This window comes from Pseudopodoces humilis, chromosome 16 (genome assembly GCF_049639895.1).
Source record: "Pseudopodoces humilis isolate 2021_Gansu_Grassland_sample_001 chromosome 16, ASM4963989v1, whole genome shotgun sequence".
Classification (NCBI taxonomy): Eukaryota; Metazoa; Chordata; class Aves; order Passeriformes; family Paridae; genus Pseudopodoces; species Pseudopodoces humilis.
This window is the reverse complement of record NC_142215.1, coordinates 658,688-686,644: the sequence shown is the minus strand read 5'-3', so window position 1 is coordinate 686,644 and position 27,957 is coordinate 658,688. Positions and strand designations below refer to the sequence as shown.

Sequence of the window (27,957 nt, the reverse complement as noted above, 5' to 3'; positions counted from 1 at the left end):
GGCTCCCAGCGTGCATTGCGGCGCCGCGGTGCGTGCCGGGGGTTGTAGTCGCGGCTCGGCTCCGTCCAGCTGACCGGAACGAGGGGCGGCCGTGCCGGGCGGCTCTGAGGGGAAGGAGGAGGAGGAGGAGGAGGATGGCGGCGGGGGCCCGGGCGGAGCTGCGTGTGCTCCTGGTGCCCCGCTCGGAGGAGCCGCAGGGATGGGCGCGGGTGCGGCTGAGCAGAGCCCGGGACGCCCTGGGCACCCTCCTGCTCCCCGGCGGGATCTGCCTGGAGTCGCTGTGGCCGGGCGGGCCCGGGCGGGCCGGGGGCAGCGTCCTGCCGGGAGCCTGGGCTGAGTAAGTGCGGCTCGGGCAGGGCCAGGGGAGCCGGGGCTGCGGCCTCGGAACGGGGAGCGCTCCCCGGGGCTGCGGCCGTGCTGGGTGTGCCCACAGCACGGGGGGTTTCTGTGGAAGGCTGCTGTGGCTCCACAGCCCTGCGTGCCCCGGGCCGGCCGCGGTGCCACTCGGCACTCACACGGTGCCTCCGAGATCTGCTCCGGCAGCCAAAAGCCTTGCGGTGCCCCGCAGCACCGGCGCTGCTCAGACACACAACCCCAGCCTGGTTCGGCTCGGAGGGACCCTGAGGCCCATCCCGTGGCACGGACACCTGCGGCTGGGCCAGGCTGCTCCGAGCCCCCGCAGCCTGGCCTGGGGCTGGGACACGGCTCTGCTCTCCGCTTTGCTCTGCCCCAGGCCGAGCTGGTCCCTCTCTGTCCCCTCCCCATCACCACGGAGCAGCTGCGACACACCTGGAGAATTCCTCGGCTCAAAACCAGGGAGAAATCTGGGGATGGACAATGTGTTCTGCTCTCCCTTGCCAGCAGGGAGGTTTTCCCTCCTGGAAATCCTGAAACAAAACATCCCTCGTGTCCTGCGTGACTAAAGTGCAAAACACACCAGGGTGGAGAGCCCTTTATCCTAGAGAGGAGGAGGAGGAGGAGGAGTTGGGATTGCTCAGGCTCTGTCCTGCCAGGGATGAAGCAGTTCCAGTGCTGGGAGGGACAGGGTGGCAGCAGTGAAGTTTCCCTGCTGAAGTGAAGGTGTTCCCCATCACCAGTGCACGTCCAGAATTGTTCAGCTGGGAGATGGGGAGAGGGAATAAAGGCAATAACCTTCCTGAATGTTTTATCTTCAGCTTCGTGTGGGACAGCGCAGATGATGATGGTTCGCACTCAAACAAGACAAAACTCCTGGCTCTTGGTCAAAACCATGACCTGTTTGTCTATGAATTCAATGTAGAAGATGGAGAACACAACCCGAATTCCCTGCACAGTTGTAAGGAAGAGACGCTTAAAAAGCTCCTTGAAGCTAAAAACATCAGTGAGTAAATTTCAGTCTGTTGCACGTGTGGAATATTGCAGGGCTGGTTCTGCTGCTCCTGCTGGGGTGGATCAGGGAATGGGATTGAGCACTAGGGAATTTCGGGTACCTCCACACTGATCCAGTGTGATCAGCAGGATTCGTGGAATTGAAAAATAATGGGGACATTTCATAATTAAACTCTTGCAGGGTCATGTTTGAGTGATACAAAGTTTTAAAAATAAATTTTAAGAAAATATATGCAACCCTGCTCTTTCAAATTTTAACTTTAATATTGGGACTGATGGGAAGAAAAGAGAGCCAGGGCTCATCAATAACCCTGCAAAGACTAATTAAACATTTAACCTTGTATTTTATGATTAGCAAACATAGTGTGCAGTTAGACCTTTGCTGTTCTTAAACAGTCTCCCTTCCTAAAATATTTTATTTCCAAAGTTTGTAGCTTTTCCTCTCAGTGCTTACTGAAATCCTATTTTGTGCTGATTTTTTATGTCCTTAATAGTATTGTCCACTGAAAAAGCCACATAAAGAGTTTTGGGAAATGGTTCTAGAATTAATGTCCCTGGCACAGAAAATGAGATTTAAAACCAACCACCCCAACTCACAATCTGTTAGGATGGTAACTGGGACAATGAATTTGAGCTGTCATTTTCTTGGGATCCCTTTACAAATCAAAAGTCCCACCTGGCTGTAATACAAACTTTAAATATCTTTAAATTTACAGGTCTGCCTTCAATTTTCTCTATGAAGATTCTGTCCTTTGGAAGTAACAAGTGCAAACTTCTGCTCAACCAGTTTATCCTTGTGCACCTGACCTTTCCTGGGGAGGACTCACCCCCAGAGACCTGTGACTGCTTCCCCCTGGCTCTGCCTCCAGAAGCTGTGGCGAGAGTAACAGACTCCCAGTTCTGCAGGGGGATCCTGTTCCTGTTGGACAGTGCTGGCTGGATTTGTATCCTTTGCAGGAGAGATCAGGGAGAATCATCTGGAAGAACAAAGTTGCTTTTCTTTGCTGTCAGGGCTGAGCAGAATTTTTTTAAAGACGTTTAAGTGATGCCTGTGAAGAAGGTTGTGTGGCCACGTCCTGGTTGTTGTAGTGAGGGGCCACAGTTGTGTTGGGTTTCCCAGCACCCCACTGGAGATCTGCTTCCCTCTGGATTCATGGGTTTCATTCAGGTTTGATTTGTGGGCCTGGGTATAACAGCCTGACTTCTACTGCCACCTGATTGCTTAATTCAGATTAATGAATGTGATTGCAGGGATCAGAGCCTGGGAGGCAGGTCTGTGTGTTGGGATGAGCAGGGGCCCAGACCTGGCACTTCCACCTGGATTGAGCCTGTTCCTGGGCATCTTCTCTGGCACATTCAAGTACAGTAAAGTCAGGTTGTGTGTCCCTCCTCTTGGAGCCAGAATTCACCACCTTCCCCTGGTGGGTAACTCCTCTGCTGGGCACTCCAGGGCTTTTCCTTGATGCTGTTTGCAGACATATTTGGCTGCTCTGATGGTGCCACCTTAGGGAAGGTCAGCGTGGCCCTGGGGGCTGGGCAGGGGCAGGGCCCAGCCCCTGGGGCTCCCCTGGCTGGCCTGGCAGTGTCCCCTGACCTCAGCACGGCCGTGGTGACCGGCACCTGCCACCGTGCCCTGGCTGTGCAGCTCAACTCCTACTTCAGGTCAGCTCCCAGGGCAGTGCTGGCAGCTTTTCATCCTGTGCTAGAGCAGAAACTTCCTCTTTGTTTGAAAATTGTCCTTTTGCTGTTTGCTCTGATTTATTCTCTGCCACTTTCACAAAGGAAAATGTACCACATCTCTTTATTTTAATCTAGCTGTTAACAACTAGATAAACTTTATCTTGCCCTTTGTGTTTTTTTCCAGGAAGATGAGGTGCTCCCAGTGCCAGGGGTGGGTGGTAGCACCTTTTAGAAATACTGTGGGCTACAGAATTATCAAACTCTACTGTGTTGATTTAGCTTGATAAATTAGGGCCAGGTGGTAATTAAGAGGTGGTGTCAGCCTCAGAGGAAGGAGCAGCAGGTTTTGGTGGCCCACCTGTTATCCTGAGAAAAAACTGCATCCAGAGCTCCTGGAGGACTTAAACGTGAAAAAACACCTTAAATCATCTGAGCAAGGTGAAATTTCGTACTTATTTCTTTACAGACAGTTCCCTGAACATTTGCTCTGTAAGAGGGATCCAGAAAATCTTCCAGTGCAGCCTCCAGAGGGGCTGGATGAGGATGAGCTGGCCAGTTCTGAGCACAGCATGGAGCTGCTGTCGCAGCCGTTCCGCACAGACAGGTACGGAGGGGAAGAACCTCCTGACACAGCCAGGGCTTTGCCTCCCTTGGGTCACTGATAATAAACTGCTGATTTGTTCTTTCAGCTGTAGTTGTGACAGGTGAAATCAGCCCATTCTGCTGTAAACCTTTTGAATTTAGGGTGGACTAAGCTTTACGTACGGCATTGAGCAGCTTCAGGGATTGCTGCTTTGGGGTTACCTTTGAGTCTTACTGATACTAATGAAGCATGTCAGTTACAACTTGATGTGTGGATGAGAAAGATTCAGTTCTGGAATTAATTCTGTTTTTTGATTGATGGGGCATTTTCTGTGTGGAAAAGAGAACTTTTTCCTAGAAATGCTAAACATGGATGTTGTCAGCTGATGCATCTGTGATCATTCAGCTGCAGGGAGTATTTAAGTGCAGATAAAGAGGCCATGGTAAGGTTAAAATGCAGGATGCTGGATGGATTTTATAAGCTCAAAGTGCATTTTATTTAACTGAGAAAGCTTTGCCTGCCTTGTTCTTGGAGTTCTTGGTGTTACAGGTGACTTTGTGCCCTCGGCAGGTCCTGGAAGGCACAGTTGTCCTCACTGTGGGACAGAGTAAGGAGAAGAAGAACACCAGCTTCTCCAGATTTTCACTCCAGTCAAGTGAACAACTGGAATTTGCCTTGGTATCAGTTTTTTACCCATCTTGAAGATCACGATCCTGCAATTTGTGATGATCCAGAGAGGATGGTGGCCTTTGTTCCCCGGGCTGTTACGTGGGCGGCTTCCCGGGCGCTCCAAAGCCAGGGCACGGCCCGTGGGGATGCAGGACAGCAGTGGGCACAGATCCCCGTGGCAGCACCCCAGGAAATGGTCAAACTGGAGTGTAAACTGGTGACTGCAGCTAAAGCTGTGTTTGTGGTGCTGGCACAGGACACGGGGCTGTCTCTGGCGCTTTGGGATTTTGAGTCCCAGGACGTGACGTGTTCCCACTTCGGCAGGAGCAGTGTCTTCGTGGAGTGCAGTGCAGAGCTGCCACTGTGCCTGCTGCTGACAGGTGAGGGGCCATAAACTGTCCTGACACAGCTGCTTCAGGGTTTCAGTGTTTTACCTGCTTGCCTGGCTGCTGTTGGGTAACTTCCATTGCATTCCTGCTCGGCTGGAATCCAAACACAGCCGCTGCAGCTTTGCCTCGCTCTTTTGGAAGCAGCAGTGGGTAGAAATGCTGCTGCCCAGGGAGAGGCTGCTCTGTCCTTAGCTGTGGCTTGGTTCTGTCGTTCAGAGCGTGGCCTGTCCCTGGTCCTGTTTGGTTTGACTCAGGAGGAGTTCCTGAGCAGGCTGATGATGTTCGGCAGCGCCGCAGTCGTGGATGCCGTGTGTCACCTCAATGGCTGGGAGAGGTGCTCCATTCCCATCCATGCCCTCGAGGTAAGGAAAGCTGCCAAAGAATAAACTCTGCATTTCAAGCAGGGTGGGTTTAGACACAGTTAAAATCATGCCTCGAACGCAGGGGCAAAAGGAAGTGGTTTAGTTGTTAAATAAGCAGTAAAACAGTTAATTTAACAGTTGTTAAATAAGCAGATGAGTAACCCAAAGGAAGAAACAGAGCAGCAAAGTGAATGCACTTTAATAAAATAAAAGAAAATGCAGCAGTGCTCACAGTTCCCTCTTAGTTGGACCCAAAAGCAATTTTGCCAATTTCTGCAGCAGTTTTTGTCCTTTTGCAAAGTGTTAAATATGAAAAGAAATCCTTGGAACTGGATTTCTGGCTTTACTGTACTGTTCATGTAAAATTGCTGTGAGCTTATTCAGAGTCCTGATTCTCATAGCATTTACTGTATATTGCTGCAATAACATTTTGTGTGTGAAGATGCAGGGCAGGGGTCAAAGGAGCCTGCCAGGTACTCTACAGGTCACCTTCTTATTTCAGGCTGCAGGTGCTGCACACAGAGTTTAAATCCCTTCTGCTTTTCTGTGTTCGTAGTTTGTCACTGAGGATGGAGTAAGAATTCCAGCAGGAAGTGCTCAGTGTATGGGTTTAGAATCCCTTCTTGATTGTTCTGTTTCGTGTTTGTCTAGGCAGGTTTGGAAAATCGCCAGCTGGACACAGTGGACTTGTTTTTAAAAAGCAAAGAAAGTGTTTTCAGTCTGTCTGCACCCTGTCCTGGGCCTGAGCACCCTGGGGATGGCACCTCCCAGTCCTACCTGAGAAGTAAGTGAAGAAGCTGCAGCTGCACAGAGGTGCATTTCCTTCTGAGAAATACACCGAGGTGCATTTCCTTCTGAGAAATACACCGAGGTGCATTTCCTGCTGACAAATACACCGAGGTGCATTTCCTTCTGAGAAATACACCGAGGTGCATTTCATTCTGAGAAATACACCGAGGTGCATTTCCTTCTGACAAATACACCGAGGTGCATTTTGTTCTGACAAATACACCGAGGTGCATTTCATTCTGACAAATACACCGAGGTGCATTTCCTGCTGACAAATACACCGAGGTGCATTTCATTCTGACAAATACACCGAGGTGCATTTCATTCTGACAAATACACCGAGGTGCATTTCATTCTGAGAAATACACCGAGGTGCATTTTGTTCTGACAAATACACCGAGGTGCATTTTGTTCTGACAAATACACCGAGGTGCATTTCATTCTGAGAAATACACCGAGGTGCATTTCCTGCTGACAAATACACCGAGGTGCATTTCATTCTGAGAAATACACCGAGGTGCATTTCCTGCTGACAAATACACCGAGGTGCATTTCATTCTGAGAAATACACCGAGGTGCATTTCATTCCCTCTCTCCCTGTGGCTGGGTGTGGGCTGCAGATGTGTGAACTGTTTGTGGAACCATTGCAGATTTGGAGGAGCTCAGGCCAGCTTTAAACTTGCTCTGCTCAGCAATCCAGGACAGTGACATGGAGCCTCACAGCAAGCAGTTCTCTGAGCAGCTCCTGAGCCTCACCCTGACCTTCCTTACCAAGCAGCTGGAGGAAATCTTTGTGCACACACAGGGTAAGATCCCTCCTGCTGGGTCATATCTAGTAGTGTCATCATTTCATCATTTAAGTAAGAGCAGCTAATTCTTTTAATTAAAAGCTTAAATTTGCCTAGAATTAACATAAAAATACTAGAATTAAGTGAGTGAAAGATGCTCATCCCTGTCTTTTAGATTGGACTTACCTGACTAATATCTGGTTGGATTAATACAAAATTTCAGTTCTCCTTTACTGGTCCCTGGGCAGGAAAACCCCTGAGTGAGGGCAGGGAGCTCTGTGGAGTTGTGGCTGTGTCCTGTGTGCTGGGAGTGCTGGGCTGTCACTGCCTGCACAGGGGACAGAGCTGATGTGCTCTTCCCTCCGAGGGGTTTCTGTTTATTAATCAGCACATTCATTAATTCAGCATTGCTAGACATTAAAATCTGTCCGTTCATTCCCATTTTATTGATGTCTTGGGTGCTTTTGGCAGAACCTGATGAATCCCTGCAGAAGGCTGCAGATATTTTAACTGACTACATCATTAAACTGAGAAAATTCCTGAGGAAATATCCTCGAGCACCGATGACTCCGGGGCACACGGCAGCTGACCTGGATGAAGACCTGCCTGAGATAGAAGAGAGCCAAGAATGGGAAAAACTGACACCAGAGGTGAAACTGAGTCACCCAGATTTTAGTGCTGTGATGGAGTTTATATTAGGAGATGATTTACGTGGAAATACCTTAAAGGACAGGGGAAGAAGATCAGCACAGGGCTGGTATAGATCCGTTTGTTCCTTGTTTTTCCCTTTAGGAGGTCATTGCCGAGGCCATCCTGAGCAACAAAGTGCCAGAGGCCCAGATCTTCTTCCGAAGGCAGCAGCATCCTGCTGAGAGTCTGCAGGAGTTTATCCAGACGGGTTTGAGCCTGGCCTATGACTGTCTGCTGAAGGGCAGCACCAGGGAGGCCTCGCAGCTGCTGAGGAACCTGGTGAGAGCTGCTGGGGTGGGGCTGGCGAGGAGCACGGGGAGCTTCTGGGGCTGCTCTGGGTCCACTGGCTCCACCAGAACCAGGTGGGATTGCAGTGAAAATGGGATTCTTTGAGGGGCTGCTGAGCGAGCCTGGCCATGGGGGTGTGTTGGCTGAGCTGCTGAGCAGCAGGGTCAGGGTGGCTCTGCCTGGGGAGGTGTCCCAGGCTTTGGGGACATCGGGGACATCCCTGTGGGAGCTGCTGCAGGGCCTGTCACAAGCCTGTTTGTCAGGGCTGTGTGCTTTGGAAGGAAAGCAGCTGTGTGTATTCTGTGTTTGATCTTTCCAGTGTATTCTGTTGGCACATTTTACAGTGGGTGTCTTCTCTGTGCCAGGGCTTCGACGTGAAGCAGGAGCTGCACAAGATCTGCTTCCACACAGAGGACAAACACGTACGGGAGCTCCTGGTGAGTGCAGCAAAGGCTCCTCCAGTCCAGGTCTGAGCCCTGGAGCCTGGGGTGTGTTTGTGCTGAGACTGAGCTGACCTTCAGAGCAGAGACAGCCAGGGCTTGTGCCTTCCTCCTCCTGGAGCATCCCTGTCCCTGTCCATTTGCAGTTAAAGTACAGAGCTCTTCAAATGTCATTTATTTGTCCTGGCTCTGATCAGGTTCTCTCACACAGTCTGGAGTCCTCTTGCCATTTAAGTGTATTGCTCTCTGCTTCCAGCATTTTTTTCCTGCAGTTGGTTGTTGTTTGCACTTGCAGGATCATTTACAACTGGAATGTATTAAAGACAGATTAAACTGGGGGTAATTGGAGGTAATACTTTAACAGTTGGAGGTAATGCTTTAATTTGAATTAAAGGTGAAAGTCTTACAAGAAGAAAACTATTTTTCTGAAAAAGAGAAGAAAATGATAGACTTTGTGCATCAGGTTGAAAGCTTCTACTCAGAATCCTTCCAGGAAAATAAAGAGACTCAGTCTCTTTCCAGGTAATGTGGGTTATTAATTTTAATAATTAATTAATAGCATTAATAGGGTTTAAAATGTGCTGGATTCTACATTCTGTGGGATTTACTGCACTAACAGATACAGTCTTTAGCTTCATTGATTTCACACTGCACATTTGCAGAAATCAGAGTCAGTGTGGGGACTGAGTCATTTTCTCATTAATGTAGCAGTTCATGTTCTCTCATGACAAACTCCTGTGTGAGTCATGACAAACTATTGTGAGGGTGACAGAGCTCTTCTTCAAATGAAGAGTTTTTAATAATAATACTAGAATTACTACTCAGTTATTCGTGTTCAGATGTTTGCTCTGTTTTTGATCTAGGATGTCTGTAGCACAGCAAAGGAAATAAGCTGCAGAAATCCTTTTCCAGTTAAATAATGGTGAAACCGTTATGATACTGATAATTTGTTATGTCAGCTTTGGGAAAACGAGGCAGCTCTTTAGCTGTCAGAGCTGGAGTCAGTCCCTCTGGCACCCTCAGGGAGCTGTGCTGAGCTGGGGGGCTGAGGCCAGGCTGACCCCAGCCCGTTGCAGTTTCAGCAGCTGCAGGAGGCAGCAGCAGGAGCTGTGCAGGCACCAGGCAGTGCTGGGCTCGCAGCTGCGCCGGGGCAGCAGCAGGATCAGGGTGCTGCTGAGCTGGGCTCTCTGGTGGGATGAGCTGCTGCAGGAGATGATTCTGCTCCCCTGGAAACCTCGCCAAGGTAAGTACTGTGGCACTGAGGGCTGAAACTGGGAATGAGGATCTCTTTGGGACAGCACAGCCGCTGTGTGGGGCTGGCAGGGGCACAGAGGTCACTTATTTCTTATTTGTGTTACCAGTGGAAGTGGGTAACGATGGCTTTCAGCCTATTCCATCCTGGATCCGGGCTCTTCCTGTAGAGAAGGGTTTGGAAGTGGCTGGAAGGGCCTTGGCTGAGGCATGGCCACGTGTGAGTGCCACCCTCTGCCATGTCCTGCCCTGCTCCCTGTGCTGGGGAGCCACTCCCAGCTCTGCCAGCACGAGGTTCCAAAAGCTGGAGCAGTAGCCTTGATCTCAGCACCATGTTTACAGCTGTTCATTAAAAATTGGTACCTGGAGGGACAGGACACAGGGAATGGCTCCCAGTGCCAGGGGACAGGGCTGGATGGGATTTTGGGCAGGAATTGTTCCCTGGCAGGGTGGGCAGGCCCTGGATCCCTGGCAGTGGCCCAGGCCAGGCTGGGATGGTGAAAGATGTCCCTGCCCAAGGAACTTGATGCACTTTAAGGTCCCAGCCCAAACCATTCCACAATTCTGTGTAAGAAAATCCCAGTATTTCCCTCAGAAGTGTTTGTGTGTGTGCTGATTTCATGCATTCACCTTTTTGAAACCCAGAACTCAAGACCTGCAGTCCTGAGGCCCTCTGGATGCACCTGACAGCCCAGCATGACTGGGTCAGCATTTGCTCCTGGATTGAGGAGTCAGAGCCCAGCCAGGCTCCGTGTGGCCGCTCTGCCTGGCCCCCCCTGAGCCCTGACATCGTTGACAGGAGCACTGTGTGCAGCACCTACATGAGACAGGACATCCTGAACAAGCTGGCCAGGTAGGGCCCCCAGGGCTTCACACTCTCTCTCCTTCCTGTGTGAAGCCAAAATCAGAAATAAAATCCTTGACACATAGTAATTTTTATACTGCTCTTTTTGGAAACAGCACGAATCCATGGGTAAGTGTGATTTTAGTCTTCTACTTTGGGTTGTCTGAAACACTAAGAGCACTCCTCCCTCAGCCCCTGGATGTTTCCCAATGGATATATTCCTGATTCCAGCTTTAATGCAAGGGGGAAATTCTGAGCATTTCACAGCTGGTTCTCTGCAGTGATCACAGTGTTGCTGGGGCACAAGCAGATGGATTTTGGCACATTGTGTTTGTCTCAGTGGGGAATTAATGCCTGAGAGGGAAAGGTCTGCTCTAATTCTGGGCTGAAAGCACCCATCAGAACTTGTCAAAGAGAACTGAACTTGTCAAAGAGAGCTGTGTGATCAGTGTCTGTGCTTTTTTCTGACAGCAAGGGAATCTTTGTCCGTTCTGAGCTGGAAGATTTTGAGCTCTTGCTCCAGAGGCTGTCGTGCCTGGGGGGAGTCCTGCAGAATCCTCACCCTGTTCCAAAATACAGCACTGCCAGTGGCCTGGACTTCCATGGCCAGTTCGTCCTGCACTGCCTGGAGCACAGCCTGCAGTACCTGCTCTACACTTACCTGGACTATTACAGGTAGCAACCCTTCCCATCCCTCAAATCCCGCGAGGGATCCCGGATTTGAAGGAGGAAACACAACTTGAAGAGTTGGTAGGGAGAGTTTTCCTCAGCCCTGGCAGCGTCATTTCACAGAAACTCTGGGGCAGTGTGTGAGATTTTAAGCCATATTTTGCAGCTTTATTCAGATTGTCTTAATATTAATTTGCGTGTCAGTCACAAAAAGAAACAATTGCAGCTGTAATTAGTGTGATGCTGTAAGCAGTACAATCCTAAATGAGCCAAGTTGCTCTTCAGAAGCTCAGAATATGCAGAATTCAGAAACTTTCTTAAGCACAAGTGTGAATTTACTCCTGATATGTTCAAATAAGGAAATTGCTGGTTTCCACCTAAACCAGGGTTAGCTGGGATTTGAAGGTGTAACCAGTGTTAGGTATTGGATGAATACTTCCCAATGAATGGATACTTGGCAATTACAATTTCTGAGCTCTAACTCCAGTCTAACGCTGGAATTATCAGGAATGTAGAAGTGGACAGAAAAAAAGCCACTACCTCATTTTCTGGTTTGTCTAACCACTTGTATTTGGCATAACACCCATGGGATGCTGCAGATCTTTAATGCTGTGTTACATCAGTGGTTACAAGTCCTGTGTTTTCACTCTGCTGCTCATTCATTTCCAGTTTAACCCCTTCAAGCTGCCCTATCCTGGATAACAAGGAGCTGCACGAAGCCCATCCCTGGTTTGAGTTCCTCGTGCAGTGCCGAGGGGTTGCCAGCAATCCCCGAGGTAGGGATCTCGCTGCAGAGCGGGGCTGATGCTCCTGCCCTAGCCCAGGGTTGGGCACAGCTGGGTTAAACCTCTGCCCTGCTGCAAACCCTCTGGCCATGGCCAGCCACCTCCCTGTCCATCACTTGCTCATCTCTGAAATCTGGGTTGTGATTCCTGCTTGAACTGCCCTTGAAGATCTGGAGGCTGCACAGAAGTGAGAATCATTCTGTGTAGGATCATCGTTACCTCCAGCTCAGTCACGTTCCCAAGAGGCTGAACAAGAAGGGAGAAGGGAGAATTCATGAGAAATTCATGAGAAAATACACATCCCATTGGAATGAAACCTTCCTCTAGTCCCTGTGGTACATGTTGATTTCTCTGCCCTTGGATTATGTGTTGGCTTTACTGAAAGCCAGTAGAACTTGTGCCCCTAACTCATCGTGCTTTTTAAACATTTCATCTTCAGAGTCACATTTACAAAAGACAAAAATAATCCCAAGTGAAGGTTTTTTTTAGGAAGTGTGATCAGTGTAGGATAAAGAATTGAAGCACTCCAGTGCTAAACTGTGGGGCTCAACCCCTGGGCAGGCAAAGCTGTAGTTTGAGCAGGGAAAGCTTGGTAAACCTTAGCTCATCTTACCTGTGCTTATTGGCAAAGAGAGGAAAATCAGTATGGACAACAAAAAATAGAAAATTCAGCATTTTTCGCAGTCAGAGGACAGCTGTAACATGTGATTGATGATTTAACACTGGTTTTGCATGGAATTAAGTGTCACTTTTTTTTTTTTCTTTGAAGATCCCAAGATGATTTTCCAGGCCAGTCTGGCCAATGCTCAGATGCTGATTCCCAGCAGCCAGGGGGGTGTGAGCAGCATCCTGCTGGAGGGCAGGACCCTGCTGGCCCTGGCCACCACCGTGTACGGGCCTGGGGGCATCGACCAGGTACTGCCTGGGGCACCTGGGGCCCTGATCCCTGTCCTGCTGCTGCCCTGCCCTCGTGGCTTTGATAGAAAATGTCCCCTGAGCCACGTGTTGGAATGGCCAGAGTGTCACAGCACAGGCACCTGCAGCATCAGCTGCTGGGGAAGATGGGGCTGATACAATTTGAGAACATTTTACAGGAAAAAAGATGATGCTTTCTGTGTTGTCACTGCATGTCAAATTCCCCTGAGGGAGATTGGCACACCCCAAAGTTGTTTTGTTGTCATTTAGTGCAGTTTCCTCCTAATTAATTTTGCTTGCTTGCAATGTAGGTCCTTCAGAACGAAGATACAGAAAAACCTCTGAAGAAAGTTGATCCCCAGCTCTTAAAAATGGCCTTGACCCCTTACCCCAAGCTGAAGGCTGCTCTCTTTCCCTCCTGCACTGCTCATGGAATTTTGCCTCCTGACATCTCTCTCTACCACCTTCTGCAGGTACACAAAGTGCTTTTGGCAGGACACAAGGAAAGAGAAGTTTGGTGTCAGCTGAAGGGGGTGGGAGCCAGGGCTTGTTTTGGGATGCTTAATGTGGAGCTGAAGTTCCCAGCTTCATCCTGAACTGCTTTTTCAAGTGGTCTCTACACCCTGTGACTTGGCACTGCTGGAATGGCAGAGAGGGATATTCTTGCAGTGCTCAGTGGGCAAGGTGTTTAATATTGCAGAAATTACAATATTTAAATTTTAAGATGTTTGTAACGGTAAGAGGATCAGAAATTGAGAATTAGATAGGACAGTGATGTGAAATTCTTAAGCTGCCTCAATATATTTTGTTTCTGATCTTTCAGTCATTAATGCCCTTTGATCCCACAAAATTATTTGGCTGGCAATCAACAAACACTCTTGCTGTGTCAGGTATGTTTCCTGCCAAGGTTTACATGCTTTCCTAGCCTAAGCACCCAAAACAAATTGCGTTCCAGGGGAATTATTTGGCAGATAAATTTACTCAAAAGGCCATTTCTTTCACAGGAAAAATAGTGTAATTTACTAAAACTGGGTTTTGAACTAGAATTCTAGATTTTTGCATTAAGCTCTTCACAGGCAGATCTTTCTCTAAATATCAGAAAGAAAACCACTGTTTTATTTTAAAAGCAAGCTGAGGTGATGCAGAGCACTGATTTTCCAGCGAGGAGTGGGGTTTTGGTGTGGATTTGGGTCTGCCAAGGTCTGGATGAGAGCTGGGGAGCCGCGTTTGATCCTGCCCCACGTTCTGCAGCCGCAGGAGCTGCTGCTGTTGGGTTCAGCTGTTGTCACTGAACATTGTTGTTCATTGTTGTCATTGCTGGTGCTGCTGTGTCATTCCAGATGCCTGGAGCGAGCTGCCCCACTTCTCCTGGCCCGAGCTGGTGAGCAGGCACGCCGTGGTGGAGAGGCTGGGCTTCCTCTTCTACCTGCGCCACGGCCGCCCTGCCTTCGCCTTCGGCACCTTCCTGCAGCAGCTGGCCAGGAGCAAAGCCCCCAGGCAGCTGTGAGTGTCCTCAGCAGGCACAGAACTGAGCACGGGGGGATTCACCCTCCCCAGCAGCCCCTGGGTGTGTCCTAAAGGTCAGAAATCAGCACCTGAAAGGAGGAGAGCCGAGTTTGGAATTACCGCAGTGGAATCCACACAAGGGAAGCGAGGAAAATATTCCAGTCAGATCAAACGTGGGTGGGCTCTTCTTTTAGGAACCTGAGCCCCTAGATGACTTTGTAGGAGAGTGATGCTCCTTTTCTTTGACATTTCCTAATGTCCTTTGAAATTTCCTAATTCTTTAGTTTATCAGTAAGGCAAAAAAAGGGAAAAAGTGCTCTGGAGGCTGATGGATTTAAATGTTCTGGCTGAAGCTTCAAAATCAGGTGTTCAGAAGGGTTACAGTCAAATGGCACATCTTGCTTGAATACCTGGAATTCGCTGTTTAGTGTGAGAATTAGGAGAAATCACTTTGTTTCTGGGATGTCTGGTTTGTGCATTAGTCACTGTTTGTTTCTCTCCATCGTTTCCACACAGATCGGTTTCTCTTGTGTAAACAGGTAAAACTGGAGCAAAAAGGGAAGCAGGCATTAATGCAGAGTGAAACAATGGTTCAGCAGTTCAGGGACACAGGATTATTTCAGTGGCTGCTGTGGGAAAACCCTTTGGGTACATTTTTCTCATTGCACCATCTGCAGGTCAGACTCGGCTTCCTGGTGCTGCAGTGGATTGGAAATCTGCAAATGTGCAGATCTCTTTGTGCCCTCAGCTGCTGAGGGGATGTTCAGTGAATTTTAACACCAATTCCACTGCCTTTAGCTTTTGATAAATGTACTGAATTGCAAACTCTGCTTGTCACGTGTGAGCCTTCATTCCCACCCCCCCCATTTTCTGTAAACATGGAAGTGGTGGCTGAGGGTTCTCTTTGTGGCTGATGGCTGTGGGGTTCAGAGGAGCACACAGCTGCAGCTCCCCGTGTGTGTGTGCTGCTCCCTGCAGGGTCCAGCAGGCAGCACGGGAGGCCCGGCTGGTGGCCCTGTCCTCCTTGGGTGTCCCGTCGGTGGCAGCAGCCTGCGTGTGCTTCCTGGAGCTGCTGGGGCTGGACAGCCTGGGGCTGCGCGTGGATCTCAGAGCTGCCAGCAGCATCGGCACCCACAGGAGCAGGAGCGAGGGCTCTCACCACAGCCACGGGGACAGCCTGGGTAAGGAGCCTTTGGCTGCTGTGCAGTGGGGAGGGTGCAGAGGTGCTGCCTGCTGGCTCAGCAAGTGCAGTAAAAGCATCTGAGAGCTTTGCTGTTCTTTTGTTCCTGGTTTTGTACTAATTTTGAAGGTGCACGTTGATCCTGTGGTGTGGGGTAAGGCAGGAAGAGTGATACAGCTGTATCAGGAGCTAACAGACACTGTCCAGCAGCTGCTAAGGCTGATATTAGTGAGGTTCAGCCTTGTAATGATGTTCCACAGAGTTAAACAAATGCCAAATCTCCTTTCTCCCTCCTGTTTGAAAGCTGTCTTACACCTGCAGGGAGATCAGGTGTTCAAAGCTGTAGGGAAATTAAATTTATCCTAGAAATAACTTCAGAAAGTTGAATTTCTAACTCTAGGGCCACAGGTGGCTGCTTTCCCAACCAGTACCCTTGGAAACGCTGCCCTGGCTCTGAGCCCAAACAGCAACTCAGGAATGTCTTCTCCTCAACAGCTGAGAAGTTTACAAAGTTGGCTGATGGTGAAAAAGCAGCAGCAGCAGCAGTTCTGAGCTCCTTGGAGGAGGCCTTCTGGGATGGCATTGAGCAGCAAGGAGTAAAGAGGTGAGAGCAGCCTGGTTTGAGGGGTTATCTGGGGAAGGGGGCTGAGCACTGGCTGCTCACTGGTGTTTGTGTGTCAGGGCACAGCAAAGAGGCCAGGACAGGACAGTGCCTGCCTCAGTGGCAGCTCCCAGGGCTGTGTGCAGGGTCACAGGGTCACTTCACACCTGAACATCTGCTGCAAATACTGCAGCTCATGGCAGCTGAAGCTCTCTGAATTCCCTGCAGGACATCCAGTGACTCCAGAAGGCAGTGGTCCTTGGTCATGCAGTTCTGCAGAGTCCATAACCTGGAGCTGAGCACGTCCTTCCTGAGGGAATGTGCCAAATCCAACGAGTGGCTGCAGTTCCTCGTCCAGACCCAGCTCCACGGCCACCAGCCAGCCCAGGTGAGCCGGGGGTGCATTAAACTGAGTCTTGTAGCAAGAGGATATCCCAGTGTGGAGACAACAGGGGCCTCAGCAGTTCCTGGGCTTTGGTTCTCTTGGGATGTTGAAACCCTTGGCCTGTGGTAGCCCTTCCCTTGCAGCCAAATAAATTTAAACTCAAGCAGTTACTGCTTTTTTTAATTGAAGAGCTGCCAGATGTTCAGTGTAAGTTATAATAAAGCCACTCATCTTTCCTTTCAAAATGCAAATTGATTTCTTGGTAAAGATACTTAAACTTTTGAGAATCCAATTTTTCCACCTTTGGTTTTGAATGTGATTTAAAAATGAATAAAATACTTCCATAAAAGCAATTGGGAAAAGCCATGTGAGGAAGCTAACTGGGTAATTCCAGGTAAGATGATGCTTAGCAGGCCTAGGATTTTAACTTGGATCTCCTCGTTGTTTTGAAGAATCTGTAACTACTAAAGTAGACCCTTTTCATGCTCTGTTGCTGCCCTACAAGAGAGAACAGAGCTGAGGTTCTCTAGGAGACATTTGAGCTTTGTGGAAAAGGATGAGCTTCAATCTTTCATTAGAATTATTATTTCATTATTAATAATAATTTCATTAGAATAATTATTTATTAGAATAATCTAAATAATTAGAATAATTTATTAATAATAATAATTCACACCTACAGAACCCGTTTTCCTCTCTAGGTCTCCAAAGCTGTTCTAAAAACCAGATTTGAAGAGTGTTTTGTCTTTGTGTATTCAGTGCTTCCATCCTCCTGCCCTCTCCTCTGAGCCTGACGAGGTTTTGGTGCTTTTCCCCAACAGGTCGTTCCCCTCCTGCAGGATTTCCCTCCCGTGCTACGAGATCACCTGCTGCTGGCCCTGGGCAAGCTGCTGTGTGCTGAGGCTGCCCGTGCAGGGAGCGTGTTCCAGGTGCTGCTGCAGTGCCAGGAGGAGCCCAGCCCCTGCTGGCACCTGCTGGCAGAGGGGCTGCGGGCACACGCGCCCATCCTCAGCGTGCTGGCAGCCTGCTGCCCCGTGAGTTACCTGTTGAGGAGAGAGCAGGAGCTTCCTGCACCTGCCTCAAACCTGCTGCTGCTCCTGTGGGACCCCTTCCAGCGGGCAGCTGGGCTATAAACCCATCCTTCTGGCACTTGCAGGATGCAAACCCCATCTCCTGCCTCTGTGTGTGGATCATCACTTCTGTGGATGGTGCCACCAGGGCTGAGGCCACCGCCCACACCCAGAGCCTGGCAGGGAGTCCCCAGTGGGACCTGCAGGACCTCGCTGCCATCTGGAAAGTCCTCCTGAGGAAGCAAAAGAGTAAAACACTTCTCAATGGCTTCCAGCTCTTTTTGAAGGTGAGGGAATGTGGTTTCAGGGTATATTTGATGTGTCTCGCACCTCCTGGGCCTGTAAATCCCCTTCTATCTTGCTTTGTGCCAAGGATAACCTGGCTGTCCACTGAAATTCCCAGCCAAATTAGAAGTTCTTCCAGTTGTCACAGATTTGTAGATCCTACATCAACCTTGCATGCAATTTTAATAAATTAAAACTTCATTGTTCTGCTGCTGAGGAAACAAATTCTACATTTATTGAATGAAATAATAGATGATTTTTTTTAAAGTATGATTTATTTATTGAGGTACTTTTGGGAATTTATCATCTGTTTTTTTTGTGTTAAAGGATTCCCCTTTGCTGCACATCCTGGAGATGTATGAACTGTGCATGAACTGTAAAAAGTACAACGAAGCTAAAACCAAACTGGAGAAATTTCAGGAAAGCCTCACAGAAGTAAGGACACGGATTTTCTCTAAATGTCATTGCTGGGATTTAGCAGCTGGGCTGAGAGTTTTCACAGCCTGCTCCTTGTCTCTCAGTGCAGATGTTTGAACAATTCTTTCCATCCCACTTTTCTGGTTCCCTGAGTATGCTGCTAACTAACATTCCCTGTCACGAGTGGGTTTCCTTCCTGCACCTCAGCAGCTCAGTTCCCTTTCCCTTCACGAGCTGTGCTTGGACAGCGGCAGGGACTGTTTGTCCAGCAGTTCATTAATTCTGCCTGGCCACTGCTGGTCCTGCTGCCACCTCTGATGTCCCCGTGAGGGAGCAGCAGGGCCTTGTTCCCCAGGGAAAGGGACCCCTGAGCCTTGCCCCCTTGTTTCCGCAGCTGGGAGCCGCGGCAGGGGCGGCCCCCGAGGTGCCGGGGCCGTGGCTGCGCTCGCAGGCGCTGTTCCTGCTGGAGCTGATGCTGCAGCAGAGCCGCACCGACTACGAGCTGGGCAAGCTCCTGCAGCTCCTGGCTGCCACAGAGAACCTCCTGCTGGATGGTGAGGACACCGTGGAGCCCGGCCCCTCTGGCAGGGCTGAATCCTGAGGGAAGCTCGGCCTCCCCCGGGGCTCAGCTCTCCTGAGCTGTTCTCTTTAACACAGGTCCCCACGTGAAGAGGCTCTGTGCCCTCAGTGAGGCTCTGAGGGACTCCTCCATCTCCATCAGCCGCTCCATCCTGACCTCCTGCAGCCTGCAGGCCTTCCAGGAGGAGTGCAGCTCCATTCTGGAGCAGCTGCAGGACAAAGCAATGTTCAGCCTGGCTCGGGAGGTGGCAGCCCTGGCTGAGCTGCCCGTGGACAGCGTTGTCACACACGAGGTACAGTTAGTGACAGTCACCTCTTCTTCCTGCTGCTGCCAGCATCGGGCACGCAGCTTCTCAGCCTTCCTGAAACGTTCATTCTTTGTTAAGTAATTTTTTATTTTAAATGTAAGTGCACCAAACACACTGGCTGCACGTGCTGAGCTGCAGGGTTCAGGACAACTCTCCTTATTCTCTTATTTTTTTTATTCATATGCAATCAGTTTTATTTGGGGAGAAAAACAGACAGGTTTGTCTATCAGGGGGTGGAACTAAATGATCTTTAAGCTCCCTTCCAACCCAAACCAATTCTGTGCCTTGTTGCATATTGGAGCACTTACCTAAACCCAGTGTTTCAGTGCTGGCCATCCTGTGTCAGTTGGAGTTTTCTTGCTTGGAAAGATAATTGTGCTAAACCTCTGTATGTTTTACAGGTTCTGAGAGATCTACATCATTTAAGAGACACTGGACAGTGGCATCACACCCAGACAAGAGCTGACTTCTGGAAAAAGTGCAACGACACCTTCAGCAAACATTCCGTCTGCAGCCGAGCCGCAGCGGCGTTCTTCCTCGAGCAGGCCAACAGCGTGTGGGAATGCCCGGGGCAGGAGAACACAGCCGGCCTGCTGGAGAGGCAGCTGCTGCTGACGCTGGCCGGGCACTGGCTGGCGCTGGAGGAGCCCGAGGTGGCGGTGCCGGAGCTGCAGGAGCTGGAGAAGCGGATCTGGCAGTGCCGCGTGGCCGAGCGAGCGCTGGCGGCCGAGGGCTCGGGGCAGGGTCCCTGCGGGCCGGGCCGGGAGCTGCCCTTCGCCAGCCTGGCCCGGCGCTTCTCCTTCGCACAGCTGCCGGCGCTGAGGGCGGCCGGGCCCCGCGGCCTGCAGGCCCTGGGGCCGGGGGAGCCCCTGGGGCCCGGGGAGCCCCGGCAAGCTCCGGAGCCCCGGCAGGCTCTGGGGCCCGGGGGGCCTCTGGGGCCCGGGGAGCCCCGGCAGGCTCCGGAGCCCCGGCAGGCTCAGGGGCCCGGGGAGCCCCGGCAGGCTCAGGAGCCCCGGCAGGGTCTGGGGCCCGGGGAGCCCCGGCAGGCTCTGGGGCCCGGGGAGCCCCGGCAGGCTCCGGAGCCCCGGCGGGCTCTGGGGCCCGGGGAGCCCCGGCAGGCTCTGGAGCCCCGGGAGCGAGCGGCGCTGGCCGCGCTGCTGGGAGCCCTGCTGGACGAGGGCAGCGTGCCCGAGGCCGCCCGAGTGTGCCGCTACTTCCAGCTGTGGCCCAGGGACGTGTCGCTGGTGCTGCACTGCCGGGCGCTGGCCTCGGGGGAGGCCGGGCTGGAGCAGCTGCAGCCCGAGGTGCGGGCCCTGCTGGCGGCCAGAGCCGGGACACGCGAGGCCGGCGCGGCGAGCGGAGCCCCCAGCAGTGAGTGACTCCCTGCCCTGCCTCCCCTCTCTTTGCATCTCCCCAAAACTGCTGCAGAAATCTGGCTCTCCCTGCTTTCTCTCCCTGGTTCCTGAATGCTGTCGTGACAGGAGTTGGAAGCCCGCTGTGCTCCAGGCAGGGTGTTCTGTGAACGGCTGCCATAGATCCCGAACCTCCCCTTTGTTACCTTTGCTCTCAGTTCTGGCCCAGTAAAGCAGCACTGGGCCTCAGCCCTGCTCCTGCCTTCAGAAAACACATTCTACTAACTTTGTTTTTCTGTAGCTGAAGCAGGGAGATGCTTTAATTAATATACTTTCCTGACTCTTTTGCATTCTGAAGGGTTTAGTGTTTCTTGTTTAATAGCAAGGCTAAGGCTGAGAATGTCTGTAAAGTTCTCTGCATGTCTGTGAAATCTGAGTGAGTTTCAGCTGGAACATCCCTTTCTCATACTGATGTGTAAAGCTGAATAGACAGAAGAGCATAAATGAATCCTAACCCATTGGGAAGGCTGCAGGACCCTCATTCAATCTAATGCTTAGAAATTTTATATCTGAGATATTACTTGGGATGTTTGTGTTATGTTACATTGAAACAAATGTAAAATTTAAAAAATCAAGGTGTAAAAATCTCGGTTTTCAAAGACTGAGCAAGTGTCACGCAATTGCTGTAGATTTGGGGAGCTTTGCCTGGGTGTAAGGGAGCTGTGTGCCTTCATGAGATAGGAATTGATGTTTTTTTTGTTTCCAGCATCCAGCCTGGAGGAGTGGACCCCTCTGGGGGCCCCGAGTGGGGACGATGCCGTGGTGGCAGCACTGAAGGCTCTGGCAGAGGAGTGTGTCCATGGCAGGGGCTACTGCCGGCAGGTGCTGTGCCTCTACGAGCTCTCCAAGGTAAGGCTGGGCGTGGGGAAGGGAGGAAGGTCCTCAGCAGGGGCCTGGAGGAGCTGCAGAGGGTGAAATTCCAACCCTTTGTGTGGAAAAAGGCCAGTGGGCTTGGGCATGGTGTGGGTGAGCTGGACTGTCAGCCTGGCCAGTCCCTGCTCTGAGCCCAGCCCAGCTCAGAGCCTGGCTCTGTCTGGTGGCCTTTCCACAGCCTCCCCAGCAGGTCTGTTCACCCTGCCCTCTTCCTTTTCGGGTGTTCCTGCAGGAGCTGAGCTGTTCCTTTGGGGAGGTGTTGGTGGGGTTGCTCTGACTGGGATTTTGGGTGTTCCTGCAGGAGCTGAGCTGTTCCTTTGGGGAGGTGTTGTGTGGGGGATGCTCTGACTGGGATTTTGGGTGTTCCTGCAGGAGCTGAGCTGTTCCTTTGGGGAGGTGTTGGTGGGGGATGCTCTGACTGGGATTTTGGGTGTTCCTGCAGGAGCTGAGCTGTTCCTTTGGGGAGGTGTTGGTGGGGGATGCTCTGACTGGGATTTTGGGTGTTCCTGCAGGAGCTGAGCTGTTCCTTTGGGGAGGTGTCGGCGCGGGAGCCGCGGGAGGTGCTGGGGGCCATCCTGGCCCGGCGGGGGCCGGAGCGCAGCCGCAGAGCCCAGGCCTTCATCACCTGCCAGGGGCTGTCCCCTGCCACTGTGGCACCACTGCTGGCACAGCAGATCACCCAGGAGCTGCTGGCCTCGGCACAGGGAAAAGGTGGGGACACACCTGGGCTTTGGTCCCTGAGAGCTCAGCACAGCCAGGGGTGTCTGAGCAGCTCTGCCCTGTGAGCAATGCCTGCCTGATGTAAAGTTGTGTACAAACGTTCATTTGTAGTTACTCCTGTGTCCAGTGTGGTGTTGCAGTAGTTAAGGTTGTATTTCTATGGACATAAATTCAATATTTTTTTAAAAAAAGGATTTTTAACAGTGGTCTTTGCTGCCCCACATGATCTGACTTGGGAATATCATGTACATTTCTCTGTGTAAAGCATGACAAAAGGTTTTCCCTTTCCTTTTTTCCTTTGGGAAATGAGGGGCAGCTGTATGGCTGTCCAGTAGGATTTTATTGATTTGAACTGGCAAAAAAGTATTTTCTGATTGTTAAATTTAAGCAGTAACACCCAAAGTCTTTAGGATTGTAGTCCCAAGACCTCAGTCAGTCTGGATGATGTCAGATTGGTTTGTTTGGGGGTTGTTAATTAATGATAAACAATAATAGGAGTTCTCTCCTGCATAATTAGCAGTGGTGACAGAATTCTCTCTCTGGCCACAGGGCAGAAGCAGGTTTGGAACCCTGCAGTGGAGAGCCAGGCACTCCTGCAGCTTGCCAAGCTGTGCCAGGATCACACCTTGGTTGGGATGAAGTTACTGGATAAAATCTCCTCTGTCCCCCGTGGGGAGCTGTCCTGCAGTGAGTACATGGGAAATCCTACCTGGTGTAACCTGTGTGTAACTACCGTGGCATTGTTGGCTTAAACTCACAGCTCAAAGGGAGCTCTGCTGCTGATCTCAAGTTTGATATTCCATTTGTAGGGCTGAGGATATGCACAGTAGATAAGGGCGTTGCGTAGGGGGTTATTATCTGAACAAAATTCAGATTTCTGTGCTGAGCAGGAGGTGGGAAATGCAGTCAGGGAGTGACCTGAGCTGTCGTGGTGGTTTGTTTGAGAAGGGGCATTGTGACTTTGTTCATATTCATCACAGTTAGGGATTTTTCAAACCCAAAAGCAAAACTCGTGTCCTTCCTTTTGCAAGCACAGAGCTGGCAGGCAGTGCAGCGATGATGTGTTACACATTCGTCAGCTTCTCCTGGAGGAGGCTGCAAGTTCTGTGCTTCGCATGCATTTTGTGTTTTCTCTTCTGGAGAGAGGCAGTAATTCACTTCCTCAGCCCTTTCAACTGAAATAGCAGAATTCTTCTGCTCTCCAGTCACAGAGCTGCTGATCCTGGCCCACAGCTGCTTCAGCCTGACGTGCCACATGGAGGGGATCACACGCGTGCTCCAGGCAGCTCGGCTGCTCACCGAGGAGCACCTGGCTCCCAGGGAGGAGTATGGGCTGGTGGTGAGTGCTTGTGGGGCTGGGCTGTGGGGCTGTGCTTGTGGGGCTGTGCTTGTGGGGCTGGGCTGTGCCTGTGGGGCTGTGCTTGTGGGGCTGTGCTTGTGGGGCTGTGCTTGTGGGGCTGTGCTTGTGGGGCTGGGCTGTGGGGCTGTGCTTGTGGGGCTGTACCTGTGGGGCTGGGCTGTACCTGTGGGGCAGGGCTGTACCTGTGGGGCAGGGCTGTGCCTGTGGGGCAGGGCAGTGGGGCTGTACCTGTGGGGCTGGGCAGTACCTGTGGGGCTGTACCTGTGGGGCAGGGCAGTGGGGCTGTACCTGTGGGGCAGGGCAGTGGGGCTGTGCCTGTGGGGCTGTACCTGTGGGGCTGTACCTGTGGGGCAGGGCAGTGGGGCTGTACCTGTGGGGCTGTACCTGTGGGGCTGTACCTGTGGGGCAGGGCTGTACCTGTGGGGCAGGGCAGTGGGGCTGTACCTGTGGGGCAGGGCAGTGGGGCTGTACCTGTGGGGCAGGGCAGTGGGGCTGTGCCTGTGGGGCTGTACCTGTGGGGCAGGGCAGTGGGGCTGTGCCTGTGGGGCTGTACCTGTGGGGCTGTACCTGTGGGGCTGTACCTGTGGGGCTGTGCCTGTGGGGCTGTACCTGTGGGGCAGGGCAGTGGGGCTGTGCCTGTGGGGCTGTACCTGTGGGGCTGTACCTGTGGGGCTGTACCTGTGGGGCAGGGCAGTGGGGCTGTACCTGTGGGGCAGGGCAGTGGGGCTGTGCCTGTACACAGGTGATTCAGCCGCTGGGGAAATGCTGCTCTGTAGGGCAGGGGCTCTTTGGCATCCTGAAGGAACTCCTGGAGCCTGGGACGTGCCCAGTGGCGCGGGGTCGGCGCTGAAAGCTTCCCTGCCCGTTTTTCTGTGCTGAAACGATGCAGTTTGGGCTGGTTTGGGAGTCCCCCGTGGCTCCACGGGAATGCCTGCAGCTGCTGTGCCTGGGGAGCTCCTGACGCGCCCTGGCTGCCCCCAGGTGCGGCTGCTGACCGGCATCGGCAGGTACAATGAGATGACCTACATCTTCGAGCTGCTGCACCACAAACACTACTTCGAGGTGCTCATGAGGAAGAAACTGGACCCGGTACGTGAGGGACAAACGTGCAGGGAGTTGTGTGGCTGCATTGGAAGCACAGGGTGAAATTGTCTGGGCATTTGACTTCCTGAGTGCAGGAATCGAGAGTCAGCTTTCACAGAAGTAAATTAATGCTGGGGCTTATTCTCATTTTAGTTGAACCATTTTTCCTTAATTAGTTGAGGGCTACGAGTGCAGCATTGAAACTTAAACTTGGCATTGTCAGTGTTTTCAGACCCCGCTTTATTTGCAGTTAAAGTTTCACGGGGGCTTTAAAAAACCATAAATCCTCATAGCTTTGTTTAAGTCACCAAGAAAGGTCAGGTTTTGACATTTGTGTCGGTGCTAGGTTCTGGTGCCCGGCTGAGCGGGTGTGAGGCTGCTGTTGGGTTTTGGGTGCACTGTGGGAGATGGTGGGTGCAGGAGGAGGCGGGAGCCGTGCTCAGTGTGCCCTGTGTGCCCAGAGCGGGACGCTGAAGGCGGCGCTGCTGGACTACACCAAGCGCTGCCGGCCCGGTGACAGCGAGAAGCACAACATGATCGCGCTGTGCTTCAGCATGTGCAGGGAGATCGGCCAGAACCACGAGGCTGCTGCCTCCACCCAGCTCAAACTCATCGAGTGCCGGCCCTGGGGTGAGCGGGGAGGCAGGGAGGGGAGGTCCCTTGTGTTTGCAGAGGGTGGGATTTAGGGCTCTCTCCCGGTGTGACATTGCCCCGGTGGCTCCTCTGGAGCAGGGACAGACCCAGCTGGGTTTGCAGGGCTCCTGTGAAGTGCTGGGCTCTGTGTGTGGCACCCACGGGCTGAGCTCTGCGGCCTGGGCAGCCCGTGCTGCAGCACCAGCGACAGCAGGAGCTGTGCCAGGGGATTTCTGAATGGATCTGCCCACGGTCAGTGCTGGGCTCTGCCACAAACGTGTGCTTGGGGTTTCTTTCCAGTCTCCAGTCACTCGACCAGGCTGTAGCAAAGCTTTGATCCATCAGCTGAACAGCCAGTGTGTTCCTTCTGCTGTTTTAATTCATCAGTTATGGTTCAGTTTGTTGGTGCTTTCTGAGAGAACGCCAGGGACAGACTTGGCACTGGGAGGGAGTTTTGTAACTTAACTTTGTCACCTTTATGAATAAATGGTTATTCCTTCTTTTTCTGTTTCAGAGGAGTCTCTTCAGGATGTTGCAAATTTAAAGAAGCTGCTGCTGAAAGCTCTGACTCTCTTCATTGATGCAGCAGAAAGTTACTCCAAGGTAAAGTGAGATGGAACAGAAGGACTTGTGGGCAGTGCTGGGAGCTCGTGAGGAGTGGGCTGTGCTGGGAGAACACAGAGTTGCCCCAGGGAGGGCTCCTGGCTCTGTGTCTCTGCAGCACAGCTGTAGCTGAGCATGCCATGCTGGCCCTGCTCAGCCTTTAACCCCTGGGGCTACAGGTGGGTTCCCCACTGTCAGAGCAGGGACCGTGAGCTTAATTAGCAAGGATAGAACAAATGAAGTATTTAAAGCCAAGTGCAATAATGATGGAAGCATTTGTGGGAGTGAAGCTTTGTTTAAGGCTCATGGGATACGATGAACAGGAGGCTGCAGTGCTCTCAGTCACTGCAGAACCCGAGCTGCTCTCAGGGCTGTGTCCAGGCTGCCCTGCAGCTCTCAGTGCTGTGTTGCAGGACTCCTGCTCTCAGGGCTGTGTCCAGGCTGCCCTGCAGCTCTCAGTGCTGTGTTGCAGGACTCCTGCTCTCAGGGCTGTGTCCAGGCTGCCCTGCAGCTCTCAGTGCTGTGTTGCAGGACTCCTGCTCTCAGGGCTGTGTCCAGGCTGCCCTGCAGCTCTCAGTGCTGTGTTGCAGGACTCCTGCTCTCAGGGCTGTGTCCAGGCTGCCCTGCAGCTCTCAGTGCTGTGTTGCAGGACTCGTGTGTGCGGCAGGCGCTGCGCTGCCGCCGCCTGACGCGGCTCATCACGCTGCAGCTGCACTTCCTGGCCTTGGGCCAGAGCACCAGGATCATCAACCTGGGCAGGCAGGACCTGCCTGGAGCCATCCTGGCCCTGCCCAGGTTCTACCAGGTGAGCTGGGGTCCTTCTGGGGGGAGTGACCGTGTCACTGCAGTGCCCCAGCTCCTCCTCCTGGCCTCTGTGTCCTCTTACCCCAACCTTGTATCCTGTGGGATACATGGGATGGAGGAGCAGGACACAGGGAATGGCTCCCAGTGCCAGAGGGCAGGGCTGGATGGGATTTGGGGCAGGAATTGTTCCCTGGCAGGGTGGGCAGGCCCTGGCACAGGGTACCCAGAGCAGCTGGGACAATGGGAGGTGTCCCTGCTCAGGGGCTGAGGAAGGTTGTTCACAGTGTTTTGTTAGCCTGTATTTCACAGCTGCTCTCAACAGCAGCAAGGGGTGGCTCAAACTGAAGCTCCCAGTAGTGAGGATCCACACAGTGTGGAATGTTCTGTGCAATCCCTGTTCCTGCTCTCCCTGCAGGCAGCCATCCTGGCCGAGGCCTACGAGTTCCTGCCGGACTGGGCTGAGGTTCTGTTCCAGCAGGTGATCACCAGGGGTGACTTCGTGTACCTGGAGGAGTTCAAGCAGCAGCGGCCACTGCGGCCCAGCCTGTTCGAGGAGGTGGCCAAGAGGTGAGTGAGGGTCAGGGGAAAAACTGCAGGCCCTGAGAGGGGCAGGAGGAAAGGGTTATTAAACTGTTCAACCTGTTACAGGGGAAGGTTTCATACAGGGGACTTGAGATAGAATTCCAGAATGGTTTGGGTGGGAAGGGACCTTAAAGCCCAGCCAGTGCCACCCCTGCCATGGCAGGGACACCTCCCACTGTCCCAGCTGCTCCCAGCCCTGTCCAGCCTGGCCTTGGGCACTTCCAGGGATCCAGGGGCAGCCCCAGCTGCTCTGGGCACTGTGCCAGGGCTGCCCACCCTGCCAGGGGAGGATTTGTCGGTTTGGTTCCTGAGCACAGCATGGAAGTCACTCTGACCCAGCCTTGTCCTTGAGCTGGACAAGGAGGGAGCTCAGGGCTGGCCAGAGCAAATCTTTGAAATGAATCAGATCAAATAAACAACCAGGAGGTTCAAATGTAGGTGTTGAGTACAACCTCTTGTTGAAAATGTCATTCTTGCAGGCCCAGAGCAAGTCTCAGGGGCCTGGGAAGCTTCTGTGTCTCAGTTCCATGTGCTGTTGCTCCAGGGTCCAGCAGCACGCCCCTGCTGACGCTGCCCTGAGGAACCTGAAGCGGTTCCTCACCCACTGCGAGGACATCTACACCTACTACAGGCTGGCCTACGAACACAAGTTCTATGACGTGGTGAACTCCCTGCTGAAGGACCCTCAGACTGCCTGCTGCCTCAACGACCTCTTATCCAACTGAATTCCAGCCAAATTCCAGCCTGGAGACGAGCGCAGGGTCAGTGCTGATTGACACAGATTTTATCAGTGACCTGCACCCAGGGCACTGCTGCTCTGCAAAAATTACTCCAGAAAAATGGACAGGGTTGTAAATATTTAAAATGCTGAAACTATTAACCTAAAATTGTGTTTTGTATAATAAATCTGTTTATAAATTACTTGAGTCACCAGCAAACAGTGACTGGCCCAGGTGGGGGGGTGAAGCAGAGATCCAGCAGCTCTTTAAATCAGGGGAAGGGAGCACCCCAGGAATTGTGCCCAAGGGGCTGAAACAGATGTGCAG

At 52.1% G+C, this 27,957-nt stretch overlaps 1 protein-coding gene across 1 annotated transcript; it reads left to right on the top strand.

The window, feature by feature from the left end:
• Nucleotides 1–98: 98 nt before the first annotated feature.
• On the top strand, nt 99–27,832 carry SPG11 (SPG11 vesicle trafficking associated, spatacsin). The gene is made up of 41 exons (XM_088063377.1): nt 99–337; nt 1,176–1,360; nt 2,085–2,312; nt 2,844–3,030; nt 3,515–3,652; nt 4,202–4,680; nt 4,906–5,051; nt 5,703–5,835; nt 6,491–6,646; nt 7,100–7,278; nt 7,421–7,597; nt 7,972–8,043; nt 8,441–8,568; nt 9,123–9,289; nt 9,943–10,150; nt 10,613–10,816; nt 11,480–11,586; nt 12,365–12,510; nt 12,822–12,983; nt 13,334–13,400; nt 13,851–14,013; nt 14,995–15,197; nt 15,692–15,800; nt 16,026–16,185; nt 17,004–17,216; nt 17,339–17,539; nt 17,865–17,972; nt 18,349–18,508; nt 18,612–18,826; nt 19,243–19,689; nt 19,861–20,212; nt 20,960–21,102; nt 21,639–21,837; nt 22,396–22,533; nt 23,052–23,185; nt 24,188–24,295; nt 24,751–24,919; nt 25,437–25,525; nt 26,175–26,330; nt 26,745–26,896; nt 27,456–27,832. The coding sequence occupies exons 1-41, from the start codon at nt 135–137 to the stop codon at nt 27,634–27,636; spliced, it is 7,272 nt and encodes a 2,423-aa protein (XP_087919503.1). The 5' UTR covers nt 99–134; the 3' UTR covers nt 27,637–27,832.
• Nucleotides 27,833–27,957: the final 125 nt, after the last annotated feature.